This window comes from Amblyomma mixtum, chromosome 9, assembly GCF_055824585.1.
Source record: "Amblyomma mixtum isolate Tamu chromosome 9, ASM5582458v1, whole genome shotgun sequence".
NCBI classification, from domain to species: domain Eukaryota; kingdom Metazoa; phylum Arthropoda; class Arachnida; order Ixodida; family Ixodidae; genus Amblyomma; species Amblyomma mixtum.
The window spans coordinates 9,938,519-9,960,919 of record NC_143020.1 but is presented as its reverse complement, the minus strand read 5'-3'; the positions used below and the strand labels follow the sequence as shown (position 1 = coordinate 9,960,919).

The following is a 22,401-nucleotide window of genomic DNA, read 5'->3' as shown; positions in this document are numbered from 1 at the left end:
AGAGTGACTGCGCCTGCATCGACATCCGGATGGATACCATCACATTTGATTATGAGGGATCTACCACACACTGCACATGTGTCATCTTCTTCGTTAAATTTCTTTTTGTAGCTGCGCGTTCTAAGACACCCTGACCTAGCTTCAAAAAGTAGGGCACTGCCTCTTGAGTTATCATAGAAAAATTCTTTCCTGATCTGCCTTTTCCAGTATCAGTATAGTTCTACGCTATGTTTCTTTTCCATTGAATTCATCCAATTTTTAAAAGGGTCGTGAAATGTTTTCCGAAAATTTTGAACGACGTATGTATTTGGAATTCTGACCCTTCATGCTATAGTATACCTTGGTTCGTTTCTGTTGCGTGGGCGTTCCCGTGCTGTCGTGCCGGGAGGCCGTGAGAAAGAAGAGAGCCAGACGACCACTCCGCTCCAGGACCAAACACAAAAGTGATTTATTGCAAAACCCCCTAGCTGCGCTTCAGCTTAACGTCTCCCCCCTTCAGTCACAAGTTCAAGCGGTCCGGTGGTACTACACGGCGGCCGCTACGGGTAAACACAACACCATCACCAGGACGTGAAGGTCCCGCTGTAACAGGCGGCGGATCAGGTGCTGCTGCCTCTTGAGTTAGGGGGTGAGGCTGGAGAAGTGCTGGATCTGCTGCCCTCAGCACAAAGGGAACAAGGTGTCGACGATTCCGCTGCAGAATCGTTCCTCGCTCCGTTTCGACTACGAAGGACCTTGGACGCTGTGCCTTGCTCAAAACTGTAGCACGCATCTGGTCAGGTCGAACCCAGACCTGCTCACCAGACCGAAGTGATGGCAGATCCCTGACGCGATGATGTCGGTTGAAGTCCTTTGCAGTCCTTTTCTTGTAGGAATCATCTCTGAGGGCTACCTCCTCCCTTTCGGGCCAGTGTGGACGAAGCTTTTCATCCGGCTTTGGGACTCGAGTTCTCAGTTGCCTTCCCATTAGGAGCTGAGCCGGGCTGAAGCCACTCACACCTGGTGTATCCCTATAGACCGTTTTCAGTTTTAGCCTCGCTCCCAGCGCGCCGAACACCGCCATGTTGCTTTCCTCCTCTCTGGCTGGTTCGGAAAGGCGGTGTCCGTGCGTCCCGTGCGTTCTCTGCGGTTCTCCGTGTTTACTGTATGCGGTTGCCTAGCTGTATTAGCCCGATTTGGGTGTATGTGCGATTCAAGCTGCAACGAGGTCTTCGGGAAACCACTGCACAGTCGTCTGCTGTTCAAACAACTACATTAAGCGAAGGCGGCTTGAAGCGGAGCAGTGTGAAGAACACAGAGAGCCACGGCGGCAGTGCGGTTGCGGGCTTTTTCAGCTACACATACCTTACACGCGAGCACCTACTGCTGATGTCGCTAAGATATGTGTTGTCTGTAACCCTTGCAAAATCAAAACATAAGTAATAACTTGGGTAAATGATGCAGCAGCACGGCGGGTTACGTGAAACATTTCTGTTATAACTGCCGATACTGGCGACTGATTACATAAAGACAACGGCACTGTAAACATAGCTATTTGACAGTACTTGAAAGCCATGATGCATTGCGCAAATGCCACAGCTGTTTGCTTGCAGTAAATATCCGATAAACCAGTAGGACTTAAAAAACTGAAGGCCGCAGCTTTGGCGTGTCCACCTTGCATCGTGACACCTGATGCTTCGACCAAATTCTTTTTTCAACTGACGCCATAATGCAAAGTCCCGATTGTTTAAAAAAAATGTGTCTATTAGGGACGTGCAATCAGCAGGCACGCAGTGCCCACCCGACCACACGCACGCGCTTTCTCGCTCTTTCGGCATTAATCAGCGGCCGCACCCGAGACTGACCAAGCAGATATGCTCCTCAATAACTGTCACAGCAGGTGCACCAGTTTCAAGTGTATAAATTACATCGCGTTCAAAGGCCACGACTCTATACTACTTCTTTTTCTGAGTTTAGCGAAATGTCAGACAACGCGAAGCTCCAAATCCAGTTTCCTCTGTTCCTGCGACACTTTCCTTCGACGCACGCCGGCCACGGATGCACTGGTGCTCCGAAGAGCGCTGCCACACACTCGCATGTCCACGCTAAGAGTGGACCACCCTACATGTGCACGCTTCACCAGTTATTTTACCGTTAGTACGAAGTAATCAAGGAATTTATGCAAAGCCAAAAGCCGGAACAGAATTCTGTGCGCTTATGCGCTCCAGCGCTGCCTTCTCCATGTAGCACTACAGAAAGTACCGTTTTTTAGGACAGTGCGGAGGGAAAATGTAGTGAAAGACGCGGTCGAGCGCAATTTCAATCAGTTCGTGTCACCGGCGCAACGCAGATCAGACCGCTTGAGCGCTTGACAGCAACACTGCTGTTAGCTCGGAAGGGAGCGGTTTTTCTTTTATAATTATAACTACAACATAGAAGCGCTCAGCAAGCTCCGTGCTCGCATTAATAAATGTCTCCATTATAGATACCAGAAAGCCGTTAAAGAAATTGCGCACACTTGCGTAGAAGCGCACCTCCAATGCCGATTTTCGGCACAACTTGCAGGGAAACATCCGCGTCGCCGCTCGCCGAAACACGGGCCATTTTGTTCACAGTTGTTCAGTGCATACAGTGCAACACTTTGCAGGCCAAAATCATGCAAAAATCAACACTCGGATAAGGCTGAACAGCGCGGCGAGTACTCGCTGCCTGTATCGCAGCGGCGGCCGCCCAAGCCAACATGGCAGAGAAATCGGCCAGACGCAAGACGGCGCTGCTGTCGAAAGATGGCCGCGCGCATCTGAAAAAGGTCTATAGCTGAGAAGGGCCAAGTAAGGATCTTTTGCCTTACGGAAGGTATCTTTCACAGTCCGGATCATCCGCTCTGCCTCTCCGTTAGACTGTGGGTAATGGGGGCTACTGGTGATGTGGTCGAAACCATAAGATGCGGCGAATACGGTAAATTCACGTGAAGAAAATGGCGGACCGTTGTGTGACTTAACCTGTTGCGGTATCCCATGACGGGCGAACAGACCTTTGAGCGCCTCAATGACCACCGGAGCTGTTGTACTTTTCAGTGTCACCACCTCTGGGAACCAGGAGTAGTAGTCCACTACCATCAAGAAGGTTTGAGAATTGTGGTGAAAGAGGTCCATGCCCAGAACTTCCCAGGGACGACCAGGCAGATTTGTAGGAAGGAGTGGTTCCGCTGAATTCACTCGAGTAAGGGCGCACCTTTCACAGCTGGTCACGAGGGAGGTTATCTCCGCTGTTATGCCAGGCCACCTCAGATTCACGAGCGAGGGCCTTGGTGCGGCCGATGCCATGATGTCCTTCATGCAGAAGCGTCAAGACTGCTGGCCTCATTGCTGCAGGGATCAAGAGGCGAGTGCCTTTGAGGAGAAGACCATCACAAACAGAAAGTTCATCCTTCACTGATTCATACTTTGAGACGTGAAGAGGTATCTTTGACTTCTTTGGCCAGCCGTGCTGGCAGAAAGAGATGAGCGTGGTGCATTCTCCATCACAACTTTGGGCATACCTGATATCCTGCATGTTCAGAGGAAGCACATCTGGAGCAGAAGCCACGACTTCGGTAGCAAAAAGTTCCACTGTGTCTACTGGATGCACTTTGGGAGGGATGCGAGACTGCATCCGCTGTAGCCAACAGTTTTCCGGGCACGTACATGATCTGAAATTGCTAAGGCATTGTCTTAAGCCTGAGTCTTTGCACCCTCGGAGGAACCACGTCAAGTTCCATTTTGCCAAACAATGACACGAGAGGAAGGTGATCAGTTTCTGCGGTAAAGGTGATGCCCCTGATGAACTCGTCGAACTTCTGGATGGCCCACGCTGTAGCCAAGGCCTCTTTTTCTGTTTGACTGTACCTTTGTTCTGTAGTCGTCATTGCCTTTGAGGCAAAGGCTACTGGCCTCCGCTCACCAGTCGGTTGTGCTTGTAGCAGGACTGCTCCGAGTCCAAAAGAGCTGGCGTCGGTAGAGACTGTTGTGGCATACGATGGGTCGTACATGGCCAGGCAGCGTTCGGACGTCAGAAGTTCTTTGACTTTCTTGAATGCAGCTTCCTGTTCATGCTGCCAAGTCCAACTAGCATTCTTATTGAGAAGGGTGCGTCTCGGTGCAGTGATTTCCGAAATATGAGGCAAGAACCTGGCAAGATGATTTACCATCCCGAGTAAACGTCTGACACCTGCAACGTCTGTGGGAGGTGGCATTGCATACACTGCATCGATCTTGCCTGGGTCTGGCTTGATGCCTTGTGCTGAGACAACGACACCTAGGAAGGAGACCTCGGAGACCCCAAAACAAGACTTGTCTTTGTTCAAGGTGACGCCTGCAGTTGCAAGACGAGTCAACACTTGCTCAAGTCTTGCATCGTGTTCCTGCTTGGTACGTCCAAAAACAAGAATATCGTCAATCATGTTGACAACACCCTCCTGACCTTCAAGGATTCTGGCCATTTGCTTTTGAAAATACTCCGGGGCGGAAGTGATGCCGAAGGGCAGTCGGCAAAAACAATAGCGACCGAAAGGTGTGATGAAAGTTGTCAATTCTTGCGAGTCCGCTGACAACTTGACTTGGTGGAAGCCTGCAGTTGCCTCGAGCTTCGAAAAAACGGCTGCGTCACCGATGAGCCCAAGAACTTGTTCAACAGTAGGCAAAATGTGTCTTTCCCTGAGAACCACTTTGTTTAGTCGAGTCAGATCCACACACAAACGATACTTTCCATCCTTTTTTTTGGTACTTTGGACGCATTTTACGCCGAACTGTTCAAGTTAGTCAAACGTTGCAACTACCCGTCACCGGCGGTGGAAGAATGCTTGGTCCGGGACAGGTTTGTCGTTGGATTGCTCGACACGCGTCTCTCCGATAAGCTTTGCTGCTCCCCACTCCTGACACCATGTTGCGTGGGCGTTCCCGTGCTGTCGTGCCGGGAGGCCGTGAGAAAGAAGAGAGCCAGACGACCACTCCGCTCCAGGACCAAACACAAAAGTGATTTATTTCAAAACCCCCTAGCTGCGCTTCAGCTTAGAGGGCGCCACTATTAAGTTCATATGTGGCGACCCCAACAGTTTCATCGTCTGGGTTGACTGAATAGGGAAAAAAACTAAATTTTTGTTTCCCAGCGCGCGTCCCCCTCAACTCACACAAACGTCATCTTAAGAAGCCAATCAGAGGCTTCTATCGTCAACACAACATGGCGGCTTAGCGAGGCCTGTTGAGCCATAGTTGACTTAGGTCACAGCACGCATATTGACTCGAATGTGGCACCGTCGTGCCGTCGTCTGCTCAGAATGGAGTCTGCTAGCTGTCAAGCTGACAAATGTGTGAAAACTTGGCCGGCGCGTCGCACCAGTCGCCGCTTGCGAACTGCCGCCTACTGCAAGCAGGGACACGGAGCGGCAAGCATCTTTGCGCCGCTAGACTCATGCCCGGCCCACATCCGGTGTTACACTTTGCCACCGCACACCAGCGCCTGCGCGCTGCTTGGCTACTGAAGTTCGCACCAGAGAAGACAAAATAGCGATGTTATCAGAAAGACTGCCGGCTGTACTCGGGCGGCGACAAGGCATCCCAGTAAAAAAAAAGAAACCATTGGAACCAATTGGATTTCCAATGGGTTCCAATTGGTTCCATTTGGACGAGCTCAGTTTCCAATTGGTTCCAATTGGACGGTCCAAATGGACTATCCAATTGGACCGTTTGGGTTTCCAATTGGAATGGACCATCCGATTGGACCATTTGGGTTTCCAATTGGTGAGCCCAATTGATCTTACCCATTGCATCCAATTGGTCCGCCGAACTGCACCCAATTTATCCAATGAATGTTTGCATGTTTGACGAAAAAAATAGAACTAATATGGTACTTACAATAAGAGCTATCAGCAGCTTAGCCTAATAAATTGTACTCATCACCTACACCACCACTGGAGCTGAAATTAAATTAAATAACTGCACTCAATGGGCAAGCACCACCGGCCCCAGCATGAGAGCCTAATAAATTGGGTATATAAGTTGGAGGAGAAGTGTGTTCTCTGGATGTACATATTGAGCTAATGTATGCTATAGTGCCTGAATGTGCAGTGTTGCTTGTGTGTTATGTATGTGTGTCTGTTGGCTTTGATTTCCATAAAAGCATGTTAATTTCAATTCCGTAGAAAAATGTTGATTGGCACTACCCAGTCAAAAAAAAAACCATTGGGACCAATTGGTTTTCAGACACCATTGGAACCAATTGGCTCAAAAGCCAACTGGAACCAATTGGTCTTTCCAATTGGTGCCCAAAAATCAATTGGTTCCAATTGGAAATCTCAATGGTTTTTTTTTACTGGGATATGCCTGCAGGCATATCCCAGTATTTATTTATTTATTTATTACCTCAAAGGCCCCGGTTGTGGGGCATTACATGAGGGATGGGCGGATTACATGCAGATTATATAAAGATTACAGAGTACATAAAGATCAGGATACATAAAGATTACAGGATACATAAAGATTACAGGATACATAAAGATTGCTGATTACATAAGGATGGCCTCAATCTTTTTTTTGAAGTCGATGCAGTTGACGATGAGTACGGCTTCCGGCGGCAGATCGTTCCAGTCCCGAGATGATATGACAAAAAAAGAACGGAAATGAGATGTTGTTCTTGCAGCGGGTGGGTATACGGTCTTGATGTGGTTGTTGCTTTCGCGCCTTCGGCAACGGCGCTGGACGCGGGCGCGCCGGGCGACGAACTGCGCTGCTCTCTGGCTGCCCTGGTCGTCGCTAGGCCTGTTTCGCATCGAAGTCGCGGTGGACAGCGCTTCGGAAGTAGCCTGGGTTATAATAAAATGCCTGCTTTTGGCATCGCTTTACTGTCAACAGCATCGTCTCACAAAAAAATATGGTCATTTTTGCGGTGCGCTTGGCAGCGCATGCTAGCGGACGCCAGGCGTGCAAGCCGGACCGCAACGGCCGGGCAGCGGCAGCTGAGCGGCGGTTGTGGCAAGAAATTTGCTCGTATTATAGTTGCTGCTTCTACCAGCAACTCGGCATTGTTCAACGATCCTCAGAAATGATCTATTTTCCACACTTCTTGCTCCCACAGTTTATTATTTACGTGAAGAAAAATCTTTAGCTCATTTTTATGACGTCAGCGGACGCGTGCTTGCCGGCCGGCCTGCAAGCTCGATGTATTTCACATTCGCACCAGAAAAGACAAAACAGCCACGCTATCAGAAAGGCTGCCTGTTATATTCGAGCAGTGGCAGCATGCCGAGCTTTCGGCAACGACGCCGCCTGCGGACGCGCCGGGCAAAGAACTGCGAGGCTTGCCGGCGGCCCTGGTCGTCGCTAAGCCTACCTGGTTTCGCATCGATACTAGGGCCATTTTTTTACCTACACTGGCTACACTAGTGTAGCCAGTGTTTATTGATTTCATTATACACTTGCTACACCAGTGTAGCCAGTGTAGGTAAAAAAAATGACCTTACTATCGATACAGTGAACTACTATCGATACCGCAGCTGAGGGAGCTCTGGTCAGCGCTGTAAAAGGTACTACTCTCGTCACCCCTTTAACTCAGCTGTCCCATAATAAAATAAAGATATGCTCGATTTCCGCTACGCCTTCAACAGCGGAGCTAGCAAATGCCAGCTATGCGAGCGGCGACCAGGCAGCAAAGCGGTCATGGGATGAAATTTGCTTGTATCGCCGAATTTAATACTGCCAGCAACTCGGCATCAGCCAACGATCCTCAAGAATGATTCATTTTTGGCATTCATCTATCCCACGGCTTGTTATGAACGTGTACAAATAATACTAGCGTGTTTTTCTGACGCTGGCGGCCGGCATCCAGGCTGACAGGCCGGCCTCGAGAAACGCGGCCGGCCTCTCTCTTCCCCCTCTCCCGTTTTTCACTACGCCTATCATGCCGGACGTCTGCCTTGTATGAATGGATGAATGACCCCATGCCTATGCGCCATCCCCACACTCAGGTTGCTGCATTTCATTGTTACTGCACCAGACTACTTCAACGTTCTCTGGAAGAGGCATTCACTTGAGCTTATCTTTGGTAGTAATGCGAATGTAGCTGCGTCATCTCAGCAGACATCCCACACTTCTCACCAGGGTTACTAAACATTGCCACTAGCATTAGCACTTTGCACCACCTCACCTGTCGTTGCAGTTAGCGTGAGCATAATGCGCCATGAATTTTGCGGCAAGAGCTGTTGATGGAAGCTGACCCTGAGTCGTCGTGTAACTGAAGCCTGTTGCAGTTGTAGTTCATCCTTGGCTTTGCTTGTGCACCAAGCCAAGCCGAGCCAAACTGAGAGCCAAGCCAAGAGAGAAAGAAAAGAGAATGGAGGGATGGCAATGTGGAGAGGCAAATAAATGAAAACAAATACACAAAAAATTAAAATAATAATGAAGAATGGAAGTGAGAAAGAAATGGGCATGGTGGCTCTTGCTGAATGCTGTAACTAAGCTGCAGCCTAGTTTCGACATATTGTCACGTAGTGGTGACTGCAGTCCGGCGAGCAGGAACACAGCGAGAATGTCTTCGAAATGAAGCTCTTTATTTGGGCTGACTTGCGCCCGCAAAGAACTGAATCACTCTGCGGCGGCGTAGCAACAAGCGTGCTCGGCGATCGTCGAATGAAATCCCCGCCGCTCTGGGCCATGCTCTTTTTGAAACTGATAGCGAACCTTCAAGATAAAGCTTGTAAATATACTAGAACACTCCGGAGCAACGTAGAGTCCGCTCCATCTGGATGCGATCGATCGAGATAAATCTAGGCGCGTCTTGCATCACAAACAAAGCGATAAAGCAGCGTGCCAGTAGCTTTGAAGAATGAACAAACAAACACTACAAACATTCGCGGCAATATTTTGTTTTTTGCCTTCTTTCTTGTCTCAGTTGTCTAGTGTACGAAGCTTTAGTGCCTGATAGATGCGTGCACTGATCTTTTATTTTCCTCCTCTCCCCCTAAAGGACCATTTTGCGATCGACCAGTTCGAGCGCATCGCCCTCGAGCGCTATGGCATCAAGAAGCTGCGTCGCGACGCCGTGCCCACGATCTTCTGCTACGACACCGTTGCGAAGCTGGGCCCCAGAAGTAAAATGCTCGCCAAAGGTGAGCGTCCGCCCGCTCAAGCTGTACGAGGCATTCGCGTGGCCTCATGGGCGCCGTTTTGTTGTACAGAGCACAGCAGCTTCAGTGTCACAGGCAGGAGCAGGTGACAATGAATCCACTAGACATGCACGCGGCCTGTTGCAGTGGTTCGTGCCTGAAAGTGGCAGTCGCTGTGGCTTGAGTGAATACTCCCTGTACGGTATGAAAGGTTCTTTACTATAAGACTAACCCTTTCATGCACTTGGCACACAATTGCGTAAGCGGCAAACTTACAGCTTTTTCTGAGACACTGGAGCACTTAGCAGTGAATTCATTATTTCAGCCAAAGTGAGCGCCCTTCTTGTTGCAAATAAGTTGCTTTTTTGTACCACATAGCGAATGCAGTAAATAATTTTTCACATAAGAGTGAGCTACGTAGCTCTTTGTCCGCCGTTTTTGTGCACAGAGATTTTGGCGCGAGTGAAAACATCGATTATTTTTGCTAAATTTCGAGCGTATTGTGCATCTTCGAAACACAAAGCTACTCCACGATCCCTCCCTGGGGTGTTTACCTTACACACGAGAACATTTCGATGTGACTATTTCTAACAAATCTGACACTTTGTACGCAATTCTCCACATTGTTGTAAAAACTTACCTGCTGGTCTTTCACGTTCAAAAACTAAGAAATTCCCTTTCTTGAGGCCTGAATATACTACTCAGGTGAAAAAAATAATTGATTTCAGTCAAAACAAAAAAATGGCACCTGAAAGGGTTAAAACACATTGGAATATATCACTAAGTGTAAGAGTTTCTGAGTGTTGCTTGCACTTGCCACTGTTGGTGGCTTTTTAATTATGGCAGTTTCCTACATCTTCGGTGTAATTGACTATGGAGCCTAGAGCTTTTGCGTATTTAATTACGAAAATGTTGGCCGTCACTGTTAACGATTGCACCGACTGGTTTTCTTGTGTTTTGTTTTTGAGGAAAGGAAATAGGGCAGTAATTGTCTGGCATCTTTGTGGACACCCAAACCATGCTGCGAGGGAAGGAAGGTGGGAGTGAAAGAAGAACAGAAAGAGGTGTCAGGGAGATGGCTCTCACATCACACAACACACGGGTGCCTTTGCATTTTGATAAAGGCGAAACACACCCGACGCGGCCGGGTTTGAACCGGGAAACCCAGGTTCAAACCCAGGAACCCAGCCGAGCTCCCCAACCATTGAGCTTCCGCGGTGGGTGTGCCAACTGATGCTTATCGCATTCGACAAAGTGATGGACGCATGGCAGTTCATCACACAAGGGTGTGGAAGGGGAGGCTCGTTAACGATCTGCTTATCAAAGAAGTCGACAGTTATTGAAACACAAGGGAAGCATGAGCAAAGGTATTTTTAACGCAGTAGTGTTAAGGGCCCCGTATCGCAGAAAATCCGGTGTCAGCACTGTTGGCCGTGAGTGAAAAATCTCCCGAGAAGGAACATAGGTGTTTGATGTTAACTTCGCTTAATGTTCTTGTTGCTTTTTGTGTGAAAATGAATACGTTGTTTTGAAACTGTCTCCCCTGCGATAATGCCTTCGAGGCGACGCAGGTATTCTGTAAATAAATAAATAAATAAATAGGTGGCATGTAGGCGACTAAGGTTACATGGCCTTGTGACATCAGAACCTGCCCATTGGATTTTAAGCAAACTGCCTACGGTGGTAGGTGGCAGTTCAGTTAATGATCGGTCGCTAGAGGTTGCTCGGCAAGAGCAACGTGGGTCGCAGAAGCACCACCGGTGGCAGCACCTTCCATCGCAGGGCAGTGGTGCATCGCTTAACCACTGCACCAGGAATGGTATGAGGACACTAAAGGCGCCCTTCGCTTTGACGTAATTGTACACTTCGGCGGCATCAAGCCCCCGAGCTGTTGCTGAATTTTTCACGCCTCCACCGGTAATATGATGGCTTGCTTCAGTAGTGCCGAGAACGGTCGCCCATGTTTGTTACACATGATTCGTCACATGACTGGATTAAATGGTTGCGCGGTACGGCTGCGTGTTTATCTTCGCATCTGTCCTGTCAGATAATCTCTTCCGCAGCTCTCTTGAAAAAAAAAGGAGCGGGGGGGGGGGGGGGGGGGGGTAGTCAGATCCACCCTGTAGTAAATATGCTGTTTAGTTGCGTTGGACTCAACTACTGATCGGATGAGCGCGGCCAAGCGATGCCCGCATTCGAATACCTGTGGCGTCCGAGCTCGTCGATAACGTAAATGCTAGCCAGAATATATAAATTGTTCACTGACAATAAATTGAGGTTCCTTGGTTTGGAGCTGAGACGATTGTCTGCTGTGTTCTTCCTTCAGTGCGTCTGCCTCGACACAGTGGCAGTGACGTGACTTATGGCAGCAACTACCTTAGTGCAGAGGCTTGAAGACGGCCAGAACGTAGGATCTTCCGCAATAGCGCGTCGACCTTGCCTTTCTTTAGTTTGTAGCTGGGTTCGCGTACTGACCTGGCTGTGATTTGCGTATTGACTGACCCCCGAGCTTTGAAAGTGCGATAAAAAGAGCCATCTATGTGGCAATACTCGAAACTGAAACCACATAAAGCAAGTGGGCCAGCGTCCCAGAAACACTATTCGCACGAAACGAATGCTTTGAAATTTCGAATGCCGAAAATTCGGTTCAAAGCAAATATCGAATACTGTGTTATTTGATCGAATGTTTTAAATTATCGAATATTCGCACACCCCTAATGAAAATGCATGGTAAGGGTAATGAGCAACTCGTCAAGCATAATCCGAACGTTCTTTTGAGTGCCCCAGTACTCCTTTAGCTATGACCTCATGTGGTTTGACAATTTTGTTTGTTTCTGCAGAGTTAGGGCTATCTGTTCCCATGAGGGTAACTTCTTGTTTGTTTGGTGGTCCTTGCTGTTGAAAGCGGCCTTTTATAAAAGACTGCCCCTTGAGGTTGGGCAAGGCTGGAGGTGGGGCATAAGGTTAGGCGCAACAAGGGTCCATTCCTTGGCTGGCTGAAGGGACATTAAAGTGGTGGCAGAGTAGCTTACACAGCACTGCAGCTGTGCGCCAGGCATCACCTGTGAAGCCAAAGGATCGCACTGGACATTTTTGTACAGGCAGTTTAATTGTTTCTTGAATACATCAAGATGGTCTTCTTGGTATATACTGGGCCTTTGTCGGAAGTAGAGAAACCACAGGGTTTGCTTCTGGGTTGTGCTGTGTGATACCACCGCAACAGGCTGTGCTGCTCATTCTGAACTGCCAGCTTTCCAAATCTCTAGAAGGTGAGAAGAACTGTTGTCATCACCCCTCTGAAAGTTGTGCCTTCCACAGACTGTACAATAGCACCACTGCACAGCTGCAACCTTTGCTTTTTGCAAATATTTAATCTCCATGTTGTGAGTCAGTAGATTAGAGCAACAGGGACCAGGCCGGAGATCCGACTCCGCACCGCTCGTTAGCTGGTCCCCTCTGTTCTGCTCTGTTAATTGGCATTCGGACTACACCCTCTCTGCTTGCCAGGCCTGCTGCTGCAGCTGTTGCCTCTACCATTTTTCAGGTACCATCCGGACAACCAAGAACAGCTGCCTTTTCAAACCCATACGGCCGCCCCCTGGTGAGTTAATCTGCATGTGTCCTTTTGGTTATTTGCTGCGAGAAAACTTCTCTCTCGCGCGGGCTGAGTTCATCGCTGGGTGGAGGGTTTCCTCCGTAGGATAATTGTACGGTCCGCACATCCTCCTTGAAGTATGGGCTTTCTTCCAACGTAGGTGTTGCATTATTGCTTGCTGGACTTTTGTGTGCACCTGGTGCTATGGCAACGCCCACATTGGCTCAGAAATGCGAAACAGACCAACTTTCCGACTTTACTTTGGGGCGAAGAAGTGATGGTGATGCTGGAGTAGGTCCCTCAATGCAACTAATCCGCCTTCTTCACAAGGGCGCTCTGCGCATGTGCAGTTCGTGTTAGTAACAGGCGCATGCAACAGATGGTGGGAGCTGTCAAGCACATGCACTCTTGCCACTTCATAGGTGCAGCTGGCTCCTCGTGGAACTAGATCATGCCTGTGTCTCGCACGTGCAATTGTTTTCAGTCAGTAGCCGTCAATTTTTTGTGACTCACCAGAGGGCGCCACATCTTGTGAAAAAAAGGTGGATTGCCCAGTCGATCACCCGCCAACCACACAGCTGCTGTGCAATGTAGGACTACACCCACTGCAGGGCAAAGTCCTCTGCCATGTCTCTCCAATTAACCCTGTCCTCTGCCAGTTGCGGCCACCGTATCCCCGCAAACTTCTTAATCTCATACGCCCACTTAACTTTCTGCCACCCCCTGCTACGTTTGCCTTCTCTTGGCATCCACTCCGTTACCCTTAAGGACCAGCGGTTATCTTGCCTTCGCATTACATGCACTGCCCAAGCCCACTTCTTCCTCTTGATTTCGAATAGGAGGTCATTAACCCGCGTTTGTTCCCTCACCCACTCTGCCCTCTTCCGATCTCTCAACGTTACACCTATCATTTTGCTTTCCATAGCTCGCTGCGTTGTCCTTAACTTAAGCTGAACCCTCTTTGTTAGCCTCCACGGTTCTGCCCCATAGGTGAGTACCGGTAAGATACTTCCCTACATGCAAACACCTTACAACCATAGGCCTGCTTCTGAGTGTATTATACATACAGTGCTACATGGACTGTTGCGCCATATGAAGTCATGCTGACTGCTGTCACCACCATGCTCAAAAACCGCATGACACACAGTGGCGAATGCAAGCGGCACTGAGATGTCCCATTCTCCACGCAGCCGTGGCACCCTCTGAAGACAGAGGCTCCCTGACTGAAGTGCACGTGCACCGGATTGAACTTGATCCTCAAGCAGCAAGGCGTAAGTATACAGAACCAGGAATAATCACTTGCGGGGGGAAGGGTTGTAGTACCGAGAGAGCTTTCGCAGGACAGTCTGACGTGATTTGAAGGCAATCAGTTTAGATTAAACTGAGATTAAATTGTTCTTACGCGGTTTGTATTGGCAGAAAGGCTGAAAGGAATACGTAGTTTAGTTAGCTCAAGCATCCCCCTATGCTGCACCGTCATTTTAATGCGATAGTGTTAGGGAGCTCATGTTGCAGATAATTTGGCATCAGCGTCGTTGACCGCGGGCAAAAAAACCCCGGCTAGAGGTCGATGGGAAGAGCAGCCTGGACTGCACAAGTCCCACCGGCAACAGTACCGGCCATGCAGGTACTGCAGGTATGATGGTACCTGCCATGCAGGTACGATGGGGCAGCGGCACATCGCCGCACCACTGCGCAAGGAGTGGTATGAGGACTCTCAGGCATCTTTGAATGTTAATTACAGAAGCTCAATTCCGCACATATGGGCATTAACTCATTAGCTATTGCATCATACGCTTGAGGCGGAGCTAGAGTTGCCCCTCCAATTTTGATTGCGGATTAAGAAACCGGCATACAAGGAAAAATATTATTAGTCATTTTTGGTCGGAACAATTGTGATAACCTGCATATCGCGTGAGACTGTGCAGTCCTGTTCAGGCTTCACTTGAACGGCGCACTGCAGGCTGCGTTGGTGACCTACGCTGCTGCCTCCTTGACCCAGTAGAGCTTTCTGAAGCATTGAAGGTGAGCCACGGCCCCTAGAAAAGTACACACGCTCTAGGCTATTGTTTCCGGCCCCAGGCCATTCGTGCACGAACACCTTCCCAGTGTGCCATTCAGGCGCTACTGACAGGCGCGTGGAGTACTGTGCAATGCTTCTGCAGTGCTGTTAGCCTTGACAATACTTGGACGGCTTTGTACTCTTGCCCGTACGACAATGCAGGAGAGCTTTTGCAGCGTTTGCACTCTTCACCTAACTTACACTTGGCGATACATAGCTGATACTTGCCACTATGCTGTCCTTACAGCGTGCAAGTTGAATCTGAGCTATTTGTCGGTTATGGATACCCTTTGAGGCACTGTAGGATTCCTCAAAAGAGGGCCATAGTTTATGCCCCTGTAGATGAGGTGTGCGTAAGTCATAGTGGCCACCGTATATGGAGTGAACCATGGCGATGCTTGTGCGCTTTTGCTGCGACAGCAGTAACACTGACATAAAAATGCTGCTGTTGTCTGCGTGAAGCCTCAGTGAGTGAAGCCATATGTGTATGTGTGTGTGTCTGTATGTGTGTGTGTGTCTGTGTGTGTGTGTGTGTGTGTGTGTGTGTGTATATATATGTATATATATGTGTATATATATATATATATATATATATATATATATATATATATATATATATATATATATATATATACGAGGGGGTACCCAAAAGAAACCGGACTTATTTTTGTTTGAACTTATTTGTTCACATTTTAAGCACAGACCTTCAATCTCCTTCAAAGTATTCCCCACTTGCATTGATACGCTTGTCGAATCTTTCATTCCATTTTTCAAAACATTGTTAAAATTCATCGTTTGTGATGCTTGACAGGGCCTCCGTCGTTTTTTTCTTCACCTCAGGAACATCAGCGAAACGCTTTCCATTCACCTATTTTTTCATTCTAGGAAACAAAGAAAGTAGCACGGGGCAAGGTCGGCAGAGTATGAGGGTTGAGGAATAGGGGTCATGCCATTTTTGGTCCAAAATTGTTCTAGAGACAGGGATGTGTGAGTAGGGGCATTGCCATGATGTAAAAACCAGTTACCTGACTGCCACAAATCTGGCCGCTTCCACCGCACACTGTTGCCCAATCTTTTCAAAATATCCAAGCAGAAAGCCTGGCTAACTGTCTGACCCTGCGGAACAAATTCTCAAAGGACGACTCCTCTCACGTCGAAAAAACAAATCAGCATTGTTTTGAAGTTTGGTTTCACCTAACGAGCTTTCTTGAGGCGAGGTGAATTTGAAGTTTTCCATTGGCATGATTGTTGCTTTGATTCAGGATTCGATTCAGGAACACTTGAGGTGTCCCCATAGCATCGTCCTTGTACGTCTTTCTTAATATTTCAAGAGTTTCCATTCAACTTTTTCCGAGAAAAAATCAGAATTTCACCGGCGCACGCTGTTCACGAAAATCAGCCATTGCAAAAACGACATTCACACAAAACAGTCGTCACTCGAAAACTCGGCCTAACCTAGTCTGACCTCCTTCAACGACGGCACTCGGCTTACTGACTCTGGAATGTTCGTTCTATGCGCTCCTAGTGGCAAAACGCGGTACCATAGAAGCTTTGCCGACCAAAAAATTTAGTCCGGTTTCTTTTGGGTACCCCCTCGTATATATATATATATATATATATATATATATATATATATATATATATATATATACACATACATATCACCTCCCATCACTGGCTGGTGATAGCAAAAAGCGTCGATGGAAAGCTTACTTTTGTAACGGTGAAAGTGATAAGAATGTGTTAGCTGTAAGGTCTTGTCAATGATTGTGGGTAATTTGTGCCCACTAAAGAAGGCGTCTAATTTAGGAATATGTGGGATCGGCTACAATTAACATGTTCAAAGTGTACACGCAGTCGCACTTGGAGTTCTTACCCGTGCCACACGCGCACAAGAAATGGCAGTAAATGCTTAAGGCCATAAGTTTGTTAATGCCATTATTTGCGGAGTTAATGCTACACATTTAATGCCATTATCGAAAGTGACGATGATGATAACGCTTGCAAGATAGTCAAAAGTTTCATCTTAATAAGAGCATTGCTAATGAGCACAATATATCGGGAATGTTGTTCAGATGCAATGTAAAAACGATTTCCCAGAAAATACGGCTGTTTGTGCTTTGCAAGTCGAAAAAGTAGCCAGAAATTCTCATGTCAGCACAGAAGTCTAGAGTACCTGTCAATAAGGCTGGTTGAAATGGCGCTCTTCGCATCGAAAATGCGGTATAGATGCCTCATCTGCCTGAAAGTTAAGAATTAACCTTTTGCTACTGGTTAGGAAGTTGTTACGCACAAAGCTGCATGCTTTTCTGCGTGTGGAATGGGAACAAGAGTACGCATTGCACGGGCGAATGAGTTGTGCCGAACTCAATAGGTCGCACATAGCAGTAACGCTATTGCAATTAAATTTGTGCGTGTGGCACAGCATGAATGCCATTAAAGCTAAAGACAGTAAGCACTTAATGGCATTAAATATGTCCTTGTGGAACTGGTATTAGAGCATTCGTTCCTGAAGAGAGGGTATTGGCGCCCGCCTTCGATGTCCTGTGCCGCTCCTGCCGCTAGAAGGCAGTTCAAGCACACTCCGTCACCAACTAAGCCAGCGCACCTGACGCCGCTAGAGTGAATCGCAGAGAAAATTGACCGCTGCTCATCCCTTTTATGCAGGTACAAATTTGGTGCCTATGGTGCAATTGACGCGGAAGCGAACTGATCGCCATTTCTGTATAAGCCAGCCAGATAGCGCCGCCTTGCTGAAGCAGTTGCAACTTTGTCGCAGACAGACTAGTGTGAAAAAATTGGTGTGTTATATTGTCGCGAGTGGAAGAAAAAGACGAGGAGCGATTTCCACGCGCCGGTGACGACGTTGCTGCTGGTGGACCTGCCTGTCTGGTGAACTGTGAGCCTGGAACAGACAGGTCCACCAGCAGCAACGTCGTCATTGGCGCGCGGCAATCGCTCCTCGTCTTTTTCTTCCACTCGCAATAATATAGAATTCAGCGCAAAAAAAACGGACAAAGGACGAATTAAGGGACACAGAGACGTTCACGAGCGCTAAGTACCAACTGTTTATTCCTGCTGAAATACAGGGAATATATAGGAAGGGAATGAAGAGCATGTGCGTAGAGAGGTACAGAAAATGCACATCCGTCAAGCAAACTAGTTAATCAAAAAACGTATCTAAAAAGCACAATCAGCTGAGTATATGTGTACAGACGTGTCACTGACACAACGTTCGGACAGCTTTCTGATATAATAATATTCTAAAATGAGCCTTGCCTTATCATTGCCACTCTTGCCAAGAATCGTGGTCTTCTCTAATCCTGGCCTACATTTACACGAAGCAAGGTGCCGCACAAGATTCACGATTCTTGGCAAGAGCGGCAATGATAAAGCAAGGCTCATTTTAGAATATTATTATATCAGAAAGCTGTCCGAATGTTGTGTCACTGACATTTCTGTACCCATATACTCAGCTGAATGTGCTTTTTGAGATTCGTATTTTTGATTAACTTGTTTGCTTGACGGATGTGCATTTTCTGTACCTCTCTACGCGCATGCTCTCCATTCCCTTCCTATATAGGTATCCCCTGTACTTCAGCATGCATAAACAGTTGGTAGTTTGCGCTCGTGAACGTCTCTGTGTCCCTTACTTCATCCCTTGTCCTTTTTTTTTGCGCTGAATTCTATATAACATGCTTCACCAACTAGCCCGGCAGCTTGCTCCCCTGAAAATTGGTGTGGTTTAGCTCTGGTTAAACCTGGTTGGTTGCGAAAGCTTAGCTTGCTTAGCTGTTTCTGATTCTCGTCGTTTCTGCAGTCGTTCTTCTCGTTGTTCTTCCGTTTCTTGGGCACGTTGTAATCTCTTTCTTGCATTCTTCCTAGCTTGCTTGGCTGTCGCCTTAGAGTTTAACTGTTCAGAAGGAGCAGAGCAACTAGATTCAGATATAGTCTCTTCGTCGGCGACTTCCATGGCGAGACTCCTCGAGGAGCGCGGCACAACCGGCTCCTCCTGGCTGCGTTGGAGAGAGCAAGCTGTCGTCACGCGTCGCCGTAGCAATGGAGAGGCTGACGTCACACTATCTGTTAGGCGTGGCGGCGGCTCCTCGAGGAGCAGGGGGGTCCAAGGACCGCGCGACGAGCGGTTAGACCTGGCGTACTATTGCTCTCGCAATAATAAGTGGCAAAGAAGTGCAGTAGCCTTCCAGATCAACACTGGTTGCTGTTATGAGCTTTGTACGGCTAAAAAGTTGTATATATGCGGGGTTGTGTATATGAGACACTAACCATTCAATACGTACCTACGTTGCCTTCAGCCATCGAGAGGTCGCCACTGGTTGCAACTTTTTTGCCCTCTTTCTTCTGACTCGTACCTTCATGCGTGGCTGTTCCATTGGCAGAGCGAAGGAGAGATCGGCACTCAATATTTTTGTTTGTTTGTTCGCTTGTGTACCAGTGGCTTTTTACGACAGCGGTGTGATTTGAGCCAGGTGCCTCCCACTCGCGAGGGGGCTGTCTTCTATGCTGTTGGTGCATCGCACAGAACATGGAGGACAGACTATTGCTAGGCGGACTTGGGTTGCAAAAAAAAATTAAATAAAATGCCAATGCCGGTAGTGTCTTTTGACAAAAGCCTGAAATTACCTCCGGCACCTAGCTGTGTGTTTGTATTGCTAAAGGTACTGCTAGCACGTAGTTATGTTATTCCTTCTGTTTGCCCGAAGTTTTTCATTAGCAGGCGCACAGGCAAGTTTTAAGGTTGCAAATTTTCCAGTCATGGTAGACTATATATAGTCTTCACACCTTTGACGAAGCCTGTATAGAACTAGGCTTGCAAACACGGCGTAAAGACGCAACTAAACTTTATTTGCAAACAAACTATTGTTCTGTATCCACTGTTTTAAAGAAAGACAGAAGGCATGGCATTTGTTGACACACAAACAACCGGTCACTTTAGCCCCTTGTTTCTGATCAACTTCGAGTGACTGGTTTGAAGATGGCCCAGATCTGGGCTTTTCGACCGTTACGCTTGTACTTATCTGTGCTGTGTATGCACATACTCAAGCGGGTTGCTCATCTTTTCCACTTAATGTTGCTTTGGATCATAACAGTGCGTGCCTGTCGTCTTTTGAACATGCAGGTCCAGAAATCCCCCGAGAAAACGGACTCTCTCACCAGGACTCCACTAGCATTGGACCCACAGAACTGTTGGAGTTCACAACTGGAGAAGCGAGAGACTTGCAGTCTGGCAGTTCTTCTAGTGACGAAGACCAGAACTTGGTCATCGTCAGCGTATATGGAGCAGGCGATCACGAGATGACAGTAGACACAGAGCCGGCACCGCCAGCGGAGTATGTCGGCGGTCACACTTATTGCCGGTCCTCGGGCATGGTCGAGCAGGACTGGTATGAGACCGGAACAGTGGAAACGAGGACACTGGCAGCTAGGAGTCAGTCTAGAGTGCAGTCCGAGAGTATGTACTGCGTAAATGGGTTGCCAACAAGCGAGAACGTGTTGAGTGTGGAAGGAGGTGGCAATGGACTGCCGAATGGATTTTTTAGTCATTTGGGCCAAGGATTGGTTCATACAAGCATTGCTGATGAATGCCAGTTTGAGTCCAGACCACGAGATATTGGCACGCAGTTGGAATGTGGCACTGCTAGTTGACTGCTCGAAGATTTTGACTGTGCTGTTCTGGCTACGGATCATCAGCTTGAAACAGAGCCAGAGAAGGTGTTGTCGCTTGGTTCGGTCACCCACCGTCTCCAGGCTCCAGGATGCTCTGGAGCTCAAGACGGAGGCCAGCACATGCAGGGGGCGGGAGAAGCAAAGCTGGCTGCAGCAAGCAGCTTTGCAAGTTGTCTGGGTCTAGCACCGATCACTGTACATGATGGGCAGGAGTGTGAGGACGCACCAAAAGAGGCATCGACCGGTATAATCCTACCTTATCCCTTGGTCCACAGCAGCATCCCAGCTGAACGACATGGGGGCACAGTCCAGGTGGAAGCAACGGAAAACGCATTAGTGAATGGTGCCATAGGTCACGCTCACCAAGCTCCCGTTCACGACACAGGGTGTGGAAACGGGCATGGAACTGCTGCAATGGGAGAAACTCGCGTGGTGGATGCAGACAGCCTCGCTAGTTGTCCCCAGAACTCTGTGACCTGCACTGGCGTTGAGAGTGCACAGATGGCATCTCAGGATGCAGAAAAGGGACCACCAGATGATTGTGTGAGTGACGCCCACTCTGGATTGGTGCGCATCGAGGGCAAGGGCACGTGTCAGCGCGGTGACGCTCCAGAAAGGACTGAAAAGGAGGCAGCAACTGCTGCTATATCTGGTGAGTGCATTTCGTGTTGACTTGAAAGAGTTGGGAGAAATTGTTACTGCAGAAAGAGTTCGGATGCGAGGCGGGACAAACCCAGCTCGACTCTAAAGGCTGTTTCAAAGCTGCAGTGGCTGCCGATAGAAGCGGCTTATAGTAGGAGACATGATCAGCAACCGGAGCAGGTACCGCTTTCTTTATGCAGTTGCGCGTGGCCAGATTTGTAGAGATTAAATTCGGGCTGACATTCTCCAGCATGTTGTAGTCAAATTACGTGATCATTGGCACATATAGTGCCCTTGTGCCTAGATTACTTCTCACACGTTTTAGATGCATTTTTCGCCAACAATTGTCGCGTTATCATGCTTTTGACTCAAAGGTTGACCCAAGTGTTTCATCGACTCGAAAGGTGACGAAGGACTTGAAAGTTTACTCATAAGTCGTGAAATTTGCTTTCGTAAAAGAGCCAAAACTTGTGCACTCGTGGTAGTTGTCGGTCAGAACCCCTGCTGCTCTTGGCATCTTTCATATTCAGCATGACTCTGCATGTTCCAACTAATGTGCATGCATTGTCGCAGTCAATATTGGACATCATGGAATTCTGCATGTTTGTTCGTGATCCTTTGCGTGCTATATAGTTAGAGCCCTTCGTTTTTGGGTAAAAACTAATTTTACCCAATTCTTGCACCACGAACACATTTGAAACCTGATTTCTCCCCAGGAATGTCCCTTCTAGAGAACAAACACAGGCAAGGAAATGAGGGACTTGTTAAAATATGCGTATATATGAAAGGACATAGAGGACGCACATTATCCTGAACAAAACTGGAGACCCTGCATAAAGCTTAGTGGATATCTCATGCTTAGTCCAGAGAAGTGTTCATTCAACCGGTGATCTTAAATCTAATTTGAGATTATGATTGAAAGCAACTTTTAGGAGCGGGGGTCATAACGCGGGTACTGAGCAAACATCTGGCATCGTGTATCAAACGCTATCCATGCTACCGACATCCTGCTCCAGGGCTCTTGCCAGTTTAAAAGAGAGTTAATTCTGAGACCGCATGTAACCAGGCTTTTCGGTATCGAAGAGGTGGCTTTAGACAAGGTGCGCGAACATCCCCGTCTCTGCATGTTAAATGGACGTCACATGCACCTCGAAAACAGTGATTTGGATAACGCGCCTGTACTGCACCGACCCTTCGCTCTGTGCGGGCATGCCAGTGACATGTCTTTCTGTTCAGACTTGCTCTAAAACCGCTGTCACTCTGCTGCACCAGTCAGCATTGTCTGTACGAGGAATTCGC

General features: G+C 48.1%; 2 protein-coding genes across 2 annotated transcripts in view; one reads left to right on the top strand and one right to left on the bottom strand.

Annotated features, from left to right (window-relative positions):
* Window positions 1–22,401, top strand: part of LOC149328275 (uncharacterized) — a 32,249-nt gene that overhangs the window by 1,011 nt on the left and 8,837 nt on the right. Inside the window, exons 2-5 of the mRNA XM_089560191.1 lie at window positions 8,977–9,118; window positions 12,660–12,716; window positions 13,901–13,981; window positions 19,913–21,112. Coding sequence (XP_089416317.1) covers window positions 8,977–9,118; window positions 12,660–12,716; window positions 13,901–13,981; window positions 19,913–20,439 — 807 coding nt within the window. The 3' untranslated portion in view covers window positions 20,440–21,112. The remainder of the gene's footprint in view (window positions 1–8,976; window positions 9,119–12,659; window positions 12,717–13,900; window positions 13,982–19,912; window positions 21,113–22,401) is intronic.
* LOC149328276 (uncharacterized) lies at window positions 205–3,134 on the bottom strand. Its single transcript, XM_089561102.1, has 2 exons — window positions 2,797–3,134; window positions 205–1,016 (listed from the first exon to the last, which is right to left on the bottom strand). Exons 1-2 carry the CDS (start codon window positions 3,132–3,134, stop codon window positions 500–502), a joined length of 855 nt encoding a protein of 284 aa, XP_089417228.1. The 3' UTR covers window positions 205–499.